The sequence below is a fragment of the Engraulis encrasicolus genome, chromosome 14 (assembly GCF_034702125.1).
Source record: "Engraulis encrasicolus isolate BLACKSEA-1 chromosome 14, IST_EnEncr_1.0, whole genome shotgun sequence".
Taxonomy (NCBI): domain Eukaryota; kingdom Metazoa; phylum Chordata; class Actinopteri; order Clupeiformes; family Engraulidae; genus Engraulis; species Engraulis encrasicolus.
In genome coordinates, this window is record NC_085870.1 from 20235559 (window position 1) to 20245558 (window position 10000).

The 10000-nt window shown below is 42.7% G+C and overlaps 1 protein-coding gene across 3 annotated transcripts in view; it reads right to left on the reverse strand.

Moving 5' to 3' along the window:
• tox2 (TOX high mobility group box family member 2) overlaps positions 1–10000 on the reverse strand; it is a 188320-nt gene that overhangs the window by 178281 nt on the left and 39 nt on the right. For all 3 annotated transcript variants that reach the window (XM_063215149.1, XM_063215150.1, XM_063215148.1), the window contains exon 1: positions 9428–10000. This exon is cut by the window's right edge and continues 39 nt beyond it. In XM_063215149.1, the coding sequence (XP_063071219.1) occupies positions 9428–9529 (102 nt within the window). In that variant the 5' untranslated portion in view covers positions 9530–10000. The remainder of the gene's footprint in view (positions 1–9427) is intronic.

The following is a 10000-nucleotide window of genomic DNA, read 5'->3' on the forward strand; positions in this document are numbered from 1 at the left end:
CGCATACACACACGTGTGCGCGCACACACATGCATATACAAACACACACACAGTACAGTACAACATGAGCTGTAATGTGCTCCAAAAGAGAGAGAGAGAGAGAGAGAGAGAGAGAGAGAGAGAGAGAGAGAGAGGGAGACAGAGAAAGAGAGAGAGAGAAGGAGAGAGAGATACTGCAAGACCTGCCATTTCCTATGCCTTATTGAACCACCAGTTCTGTAGCATAACTTGAGAGAGGGAAAAAATCTCCCACATCAAATGCAAAGAGATCCAGATCAAAGGCCAAAATACTGAATGGGGGCTTCTGTATATTTTAAGGTCTCCATGTCTTAACAGTCAAAGTTTTTTTTTCTCTTGTTTCTAGAGGGTGGGGGCGGTGGTGACATGTTTAGTCCCTAGCGAACTCAAGCTTGGCGTTTCAGATCTCAGAAAGAAATAAGAGGATGGGGGAAATATATATATATATATATAAAAGAAGAAATAGAAATAAAGAAGGAATAGAAAATATTAACCATCAGGTGAAATTCCAGCTACCTAAAACACTAAAAAACATTAAAATGTCTTGATGGAGTGGAGGCACACTGGAGACAGGTGGTAAATGTCAATTAAAGAGCCTCAACATTTCAACACCTCGAAGCTATTAGCAAACATTATGAGGCGCGGGGATCATTACACAGCAGACCTAGGTGGCTAGCGAGAGACAAAAAAAGAGAAAAAGCTTTCCCCCTCTCCTTTCTCCCTCCTTTCCTCTCATTTCTTTCTTTCTAAGTCTCACGCTCACCTTCTCTTTCCCTCCCTCTGTCAATCGTTTTTTCTTCTCTTCCCAAATATCTCTCCACATTTTCTCTTTCCTCCTCTCTCTCTCTCTCTCTCTCTCTAAAGACACACTCTCTCTCTCCCTTCGCATCTCTCTCTCTCTCTCTCGCCAGCTCTCTCTCTCACTCTCCCTAAAGACACACTCTCTCTCTCCCTTCCCATCTCTCTCTCTCTCTCTCTCTCTCTCTCTCTCTCTCTCTCTCTCTCTCTCTCTCTCTCTCTCTCTCTCACCACCAGGTTCTAATGAAGTCCAATGCTTCTCCCACAGGACGACCATCATTATTATTTACTGCGAGCGAGCGTTACTGAATCAGCCGGCTATTCTTCATGATGCCAGGAGCCATTCAGGGGGCTCAGCCCACTCACTGCAGCTCCATAGGCCCGCATGCCAAGCCCAATTAGCGCACCGCTACGCTAGCAAGCAAGCAAGCAAGCAAGCAGGAGCACACTCCACTCCACTCTACTCCACTCCACTCCACACACCCCACTCCACGCACCCTGCCTCTCTCTCTCCCTCCTTCCCATCACTCCTCCCTCCATCCAACACCAATTTGGAATTTGTGCAAAAGAGAAAAATAATAATAATAATAATAAATGAGTAAATATATAAATAAGTAGGCCTACATGAAATGAAATACTAAAAAGAATCCAGAAGAGCCAGATCACAGGATTAACATGCTCAAGGTTCCATGGTTAATTTTCTGTTTGTTTGTTTTTTTCATTTATTTATTTGTTTATTTGATTGATTCAATACAAGCCAGATTGTGCTAAAATTGCATTGCTGTCCCTGCTCTTTGTTCCAGATTGAATCATGCTACAGCTATAGACTGATGAGCAGGTGAAGCCCTGTGTTGAGGAGAGGTGAGGGAGCAAGACCATGGAGCGAGGTCATTAATGACCAGCATCAGGCAGAGAGGTTTGATGATAGAAAGCTGCACAAATGGGTTTGTGTGTAAATGCATCTCTTAGTAATAATGAATTTCTCGATCTGCGCTGATATGAGTGCCGGATGTTGCAGGCAGACAGCCTGTGTTCACCTAGATACAATCTGAAGGCACTCAGCTCGTTTTAAAAATCACAAAATTGCTGCTGATTGTTTACCTCAAACAGGCCGGTGACTGAAAATAAAATCTCTGTTTGCTAGCATTGTAAAAGTGTCTTGACCTTGTTCTCAGGTGGAAAATCATATGGACTTTGCACCAAGCTTATATACTGGGTAGCCTATATACAGTATACAGTATATTCTATGGCACATAGATCAGATGAGGCCAGACCAGAGCACAAGTATTACGTTGGCTAGAATTGTTTTTTTCAGATATTAAAAGGAGAAGATTAGAATAGTGGATATACGGAGTGTGTCGCCCCTGACCTATTTAATTTACACAGGGGTTATGTGGAGCAGTGGTCATAATTGATCTGTATGAGTAAAGTAAGCCTTAGTCGTGGGAGACCTGCACTGCTTTAGTAGCACTGATAAAAATGAGAACTAAAGAACTGCCAGGGCCGGCTTGACAACTGCAGAAATTACTTTTATGTATTGGAGACGTTTCGTAAGCTCCACATTGCCACCATGTTGTCGTCCCTATACATATTTTTTTTTGTCACCACCTGTTTGCTGACCATCTTTAAATCTATTTGAGAGACACAGAAAAATGGTGAATGGCAGAAATGCATATCACTCGGTTTTTTTTTTAACTCTCCTCTGCCCTCTCTATCACCCACCCCACCCCTCTCTCTATTTCTCTCTCTCTCTCTCTCTCTCTCTCTCTCTCTCTCTCTCTCTCTCTCTCTCTCTGTCGGTGATGCATTCCTTGCTTTATGATATGCATGGGTTAACACTTTTCCCAGTGCGAGCAGCAACTGCGGCGTGTGTATGTGGATTCCCCAGTCAGCAAAATAAATGAAGGGGCCAAGCCAATGAGGAGCCCAAGTGTACTCTGTCAACCTAAGACTGCTTATTTCCACTTAATTAACTACACTGTGTTCCCCAACACAGTCCGGACTGTTGGGCCTACAATTCATTTCATATCTCTATTTGGGCCGCGGACGGTCGGTGCACAGGAGTGGAAGAGAAAAGAACAGAGGAGAACAGAAAAGAACAGAAAAGAACAGAAAAGAAAAGAAGAAAGAAAGAAAACAGGGACTTGTACAATGCAATGAAACAACAAGGGGGGTGGGGGGGGGCGAACACAAACAGGCATGGGAGCCACACTACAAAGAACGAACAGCAAAAAAAAACAAAAGCCCACTGAATACAGCCGCTGCTCCGGTAATGATTATATAGGATACGTAAATAGGACAACAGATTAAAATCTGTATATAGGCTTCTCTTTCCTGGCTGTGTGCGTAAATGTGCGTGTGTGTGTGTGTGTGTGTGTGTGTGTGTGTGTGTGTGTGTGTGTGTGTGTGTGTGTGTGTGTGTGTGTGTGTGTGTGTGTGTGTGTGTGTGACGTGTGTGTGCGTATTTGCTGTTTGCCCGAACGCTTGTAGGCGGAAAGGCTGTTCACAATGTTACTGTTAAATCAGACTTACAATTGTACACCTGAGGCTTACTCCCATCGAATCACTTGCTCCATAGATTTTGCCTCAGGGTGTATTACAAGTTCAAATACATCACACACACGCGCGCGCACACACACACACACACACACACACACACACACACACACACACACACACACACACACACACACACACACACACACAGATCCACACGCACGCGCGCACACACATACACATTCATGCGCACACAAACACTCACACACACACACACACACACACACACACACACACACACACACACACACACACACACACACACACACACACACACACACACACATACTGTACGTACATGAGGAAAATACCAATGAGAGAGAGAGACAGATTAAGCCTTACATGGTAAGTATAGCCTGCTATATGTATACTTGGGATTTAAACTGCTCAAATAAGGATCTGAATTAAAAAATGAAAACATTGCATCGCATCATCTACATTGTAATGCAAATGAAAAAGCACTTACATGCAAAACAAGTCAACTGCAGTACCATGGGAAAGCTTATTGATCTTTGATTTTTAAGCACAAAAACATTTCCACCGCATGATATTGTGCTGTTCTGCTTATGTGCTGTGTTGTTCCATGCTGTTCCATGCTGTGCTGTGCTGTGCTGTGCTGTTCCATGCTGTGTTGTGCTGTGCTGTGCTATGCTGTGTTGTGGTGTGCTGTGGTATTGTATGTTGTGGTGTGCTGTGCCATTCTATGCTGTGCTGTTCTATGCTGTGCTGTGCTGTGCTGCGCTGTTCTGTACTGTGTTGTGCTGTGCTATGCTGTACTGTGTTGTTCTATGCTGCGCTGAACTGTACTCTTCTATGCTGTCCCTATGCTGTTCTGTACTGTGTTATGATGTATGCTGTGCAGTGCTACTCTGTGCTGTGCATTTCTATATCATGCTGATCTGCTCTACGTTGTGCTGTACTGGGCTGTGCATTCTAATGTCATGCTGACCTCCCCTGTGTTACAATGCATTGTACTATGTTGTGCTATACATTTCCATGCTGTACTGTGCATTTCTATGCAGTGCAGTGCTGCCCTGTGTTGTGCAGTGCTGTACTGTGCAGTGCTGTACTGTACTGTGCTGCGCTGCGGCCCATTTCCAGTAATTGGTAGGCCCCAGGGCTATTTTTAGTCAATTTAAAGCTCAGTCTGAAACCTAAAAGAGACAGGTCTGAGTTTTACATTAGAGACACGAGATGACGAGCGGGCCCGTGGCAGATCTCATAAACATCCGCAAATGAATCAGGTCTGTTTTAAGCAATTATTCAAAGAAAAGAAAAAAGAGCCCTCTACTGACATCTGGTAATGTTCCATCTACAGTTCTGACAGGTTTGACTTGAAGCCTGACTGACTGATCTTCTGAGGTGCTGTATGATACTGTACAACAGCCTGAATTTGAAATTGTGGAGTAAATAAGACAGGTGGAAATATCAATATCACCATTGAACAATACAGTGTACTGTACTCTACTTATAATTATGACTTTACACCAACTGTAACAATACAGACTGACTGATCTTCTGAGGTATAGTTAGTAAAATACTGTGCAACAGTCAACATGTGCAATTGTACTGTAACACAGGTGGCAATATTGCCATTGAACAATACAGGGATTGCCGTGTTGCCTTACATGTACATTGGTTTGATCAACAGTGTGATCGAGTTACATGTGCCATAATAATCCAGGTCAATTTGCTAGCCAACGCTGTTGTTGCTCTACTTTCAGTGAACATGAGAGGTGAACTTCTACTTCACATTCATTTCAATAGGGCATAATGTTGCATTTCTTGATTTAAAAATACTGCCGGGGTGGAAATATTTGTCATAGTTGGGTTTTTTTTCTCTCTTTCTTTCTTTCTTTTTTTCTTTCTTTCTTTCTTAGAAGTCACTGAGCTTCTCGTTCATCCGCGCTATAATGACACTGTATAGGAGGAATATATATATATAACTAGAGCGGGCCTCCCTCCTCAAACCTATCCAACTTCATTTTTTCGAAACAAAGTGAAGTAGCCCGAGGCTACGCGCAAGTCATAATACATTCAACAAACAGTCTCTTGGTGAAACATGCATTTATGAAGAAGTGGCCTTTAGTAAAAGCAGGCATGGAGCGTATGCTGAACAAACAATACGCCCACTCATCAGAGGGAGAAAAAGAGACTGAAGAGAAAGAGATTGGGGGAGAGAGAGAGAGAGGGAGAGAGAGTGTGTGAGAGAGAGAGAGAGAGGGACAGAGAAAGAATGAGAAAGAGAGAGAGAGTGAGTGAGAGAGAAAGAAGGAGTAAAAAAGAGAGAAAAGAAATAAAGAGAGATTATGGGGAAAATCTCTGCTAAAAGTCTACATGACTCATAAGTCAATTGCAACTCCAGCTCAAGGCCATTATCATATGAAGGAGAGGGAAACTGAAGAGTTTTATCTAGCTTGGGTTTTATGGCTTCACATCATAAACCTTTTACAGTACCTCATTCGAGATGTGCGCTTGATAATAACTAACATTTTCACTCCTACAGCTGAAAGGAAAGTTGAAAAAAAAAAGATACCATACTCCCGGTGTATACAACTGCCCGTGAAATCTCTTTTAATGAGGGGACGCATCCTGACATACACAATTCTGAATGTGTGCCATACTTGGCGGAATACATTGAGTTGCCATGGAAACTGCACATTAATTCATTCTAAGTGCCACGGGTCTATAGGGGTGGCTAGGTCGCACAATCTTCATATGGAACAATGACTGTTGCATGCTGGTATGGTGGTGGTGCTTTCAAAACAGAAACAAACAAACAAGCAAGCAGAGCGCTATTGCCCATCTGATTGGAATCCTCAGACTTCTTCCGAGTAACTGCTAAGAAACTTCCTGTGTTGTAGGCCTACGTGCTTCTCACAACCAACCATTTTTACCTTCAACTCTTTCTCGTTGGGCTTATGTGATTGACAGGAATGTGTATACTAGCATGCTAGTGATGTTAGCTCAGGAAGTTAGGGCAGCACATAATGGATGGCCTACTTTCCACTGCCACTTCCGGCCCAACTGATGGCTCATGATGGAGCACATGACTGAAATTCTTTATACTGGCCTTAAAAAATAAACATATGCCCACTCCTGCCAACACTGTCCAACACTCATATTTGTCTAACAGCGCAATACAAAACACGCAGCAACCAATGTTGACGTGGCTTGTCTTTTTCTTGAAAGTCTGGACACTGAATCACATGGAAGTCTTCAAACAGGTTTTCCTCTCAGAGTTGATCTTTGCAAATTATTTTCTCCCAATTTCTGTGCTTGGTTAAATTTCCCGCATGAGCATTTTTTTGCGAATGTCAACACTGTAACAAGGTAGGCCTACTGATACACAATCTGGACTCTATATTTAACGGATCATTCCTTCTACATGCCATGTACTGTATTTATAGCCACACAGAGTTTGCATACCAGGCCAGGCTAAGCTGTAGTGAATATTCCACATTCAACAAAATATTGATGACAGTCCACCAAGAAACTTCGAAATGCACTTAGACCTGAAAAAATGTCTCAACCAGTTCCTCATATAATCATAAAATAGTCAGTAGCATATTATTCAGAGGACAAGATGAGCAGCGGGCCAAGTGAAAAGTAAAGCTCAAGGTATGCCACAGTTTGTTTGCATAAGGTGAGAGGAGGATTTTTCTTTGGACCTGGGGGTGAATGTTAACTGAAGCGAGATATCTAAAAGGTTTTAATGTGTCCCAGTGCTTCGCAAAGGCCCTGAAATCCCATGGGACCCTCAATGGTAGGCTACCCTATACAGCTCTAGAGATGCGTGAAGAGCACTCCCTATTCCTAATGTTTGCTGATGTATTAGTGCCGAGTTCAACCGATCACTCTCATCATCAGTCATCTCTATGCACATTGGAAAGTGTCAGAAATCAGGAAGTCTGGCCTTATTCCCTCCTAAATACTGAGGCTATATGTGCAATAAAAAAAATAAAGGATGATATATATATATATATATATATAGTGTCCTACTGTACACACACTGGCACACTATAGTGTTTGCATGGCTATCTGATAAAAATAGGAACTGAGGGAGTGGAAGACATTAATCAATGTAGCGTGAAACTCATTAATTGCCAGAGTTGATTGGCCCCAAGAGAATACCACATGCAAATTGGAAATACATTCCAGTGTTATTTCAAAGCATTCATACGTTCTGATATTACCAGCGACACGCAGCGGCACGACAATAAAGGGAAGTATTCTCTGCTTTCGCCAATTTTATACTCCTGATAAAATAGCCTACGTTGTGAGAAATGAAAACTGAAAAGAGGAAAATGTAGGCTGAGCAGTGTGGGTTTGCGTTTGAGGAATTCTACACAAAGCAAATACTAAATATTAAACTTCTAAAAGTCTGAAAAGAATGTTTGGCAAACGTGAAATGTTTAACCTCTGGGGAATGTGCAAAGTAAGAATTTATCCTGCGTAGCTTGTACAGGACAGAACGCGCGACTTCAACGCACCAGCTCTATTCCATGAATAGAATGGTGTATCTTCTAGCTGTTTTCAAGCACTGCTCTACGCGAAAATTATCATTTTGTTCACTTTGTCTCCCCCACGTACGTAAACTGCTCCAGCGACAGGTGCAGATAGCCTTTGCTATTTATCCCTATGGTATTAAAATCTCCCAAACAGTCGAGGTTCAAATTTCTTCTGTGAACTCATGTAAATCCAGACATGGTGAACGGGGAATATGATACGTGTGCATATAAACACGCATTAGCCCGACTGGTGACCAAATACTGGGAAAATTAGATAGTCTGAAAACCGTGCACAGAACGACTACATTGTGTCAGTTCACGGATTTCAAAGTGGGAAATTAAGTTCATAACGTTAAGTCGGACACCAAACATCTCTTGCAGCTGCGCGCGCTTCTCTGAACCTAGGCTATATTCCGCCAGAGGCTATGTTCATTTACAATACATATCTGTTTTCATTTAATACAGTTGAAATTCATTTTCGTGCATCATGTCATAGCCATGTACTCATCTCCCCATGGCGGGAGCCTACTGAACAGTCGTCATTTCGAGTCCAATGTATGCTTGGAGTCTGAGATAATTCACAATATGCATTGCAGCGTTTATTTGTATGGACTGGAGGGTAGTATTTCTATTTGGAAATGCGCGATTCTCCAGTTCCCCATCCACAGCTTATTCTATGAATGCTATGCATTTCTATCAATAGCACGGGCTATGGCTGCATAGTATACATATGTCAACCACTCACATCACACATAGCTGTTACGAAGAGACTGTCTGCATATCTGTGTAATTAACTCGTGAACTTATTGTTACAGTAGTCCTCCCCTTGTGACAAAGTACCAGGCGAATAATTAGCCGAGCTGTTTGCCAAGTTAACACGTGGAGACAGTGTCATTGAAAACAGCCACAATGCAACCGAAACAACAAAAGAAAAGAAACAGTTTTCCACATGTATCAAAGCGATGAGGTATACATACAAGACCAAACTGTGGATGTGTATATCCAGCGTTGGCAGAAAATGTGTCCAAAAAACAAAGTATTACGTCAGTATTTGAATCCCGCTCATACATAGGCAGAGCTGAATAAGGGAAAGGGAGCTCCATCTTCTCGTTAGGGAAGCAACGTCTACCGATTTTCATTCAGGTAAGACGTGGGATACGGACTAGTTTTTTGGCATAAGGGTGGTCGCAACTATCTAGGAGTTTCTAGAAAGCAAGTGGACATTTAGGGGGCCCATCCTGAAATTCACGGAGCGGCAACTTGTTCTACTTTTGGGGCATTTCATCTTTCGCCAAGTAGGTAATGTACCGGGGAGACGCAACATAGCAGAATGATTCCCTACGGACGCAGGAAGAATAGTTCAATATATAACACCAAAAGTGACAAAACGGTTGAAAGTACCAGTACAATGAAGCCTGTGAGCTGTGCGTTTATGGTGAGATACGTGTAGCTGCCAAGCGGTAAGGTCCAGTAACATTATTCCCCCTGCGCTCCAACAATAACTTTGGAAAAGACAAGGACATAGCAAATAAATGAGTAATTACCTTGTTGCAGTGGTAATAGTCCAAAGAGGCAAGGCTGGAGTCAGTAGGTAACGTACATGAACCCACGCTTGAAGGAGGTGTAGGATAAAATCTCACGTCCATCTCAGAGTCCGCAAGACTGACGGCATGAAAACAGGTTCAGCGTCTGTGTGAGTTCTCTCTCTCTCTCTCTCTCTCTCTCTCTCTCTCTCTCTCTCTCTCTCTCTCTCTCTCTCGATTGCTCGCTCTCCCTCCCTCACTCTCCCTGTCTCTCTCTCCCGCTCTATTGTTAAACCAAACAAAAAGAAACAGAGGAATTGAAAGAAAAGGGGGGTTGAGTCTCTTCCAAGCACTCCTTCCTCACATCCGTTTGCAGCTTTTATATCAGCATCAAGCTCAAAGTAACACTGATGCCAGGACAATTTTTACTATATTAACTAAACGTGGAGAATACGGGCAACTTCACTTTGTGATGAACAAACGTGGCTTGTGCTCTGCCAGAATAACTAGTGGACATAAAGTCTTTCACGCCGACTGCTAACAATGCGTAATGCGCGGTTACGCATAAAACCGATGCTTCCAATAACGCAAGTG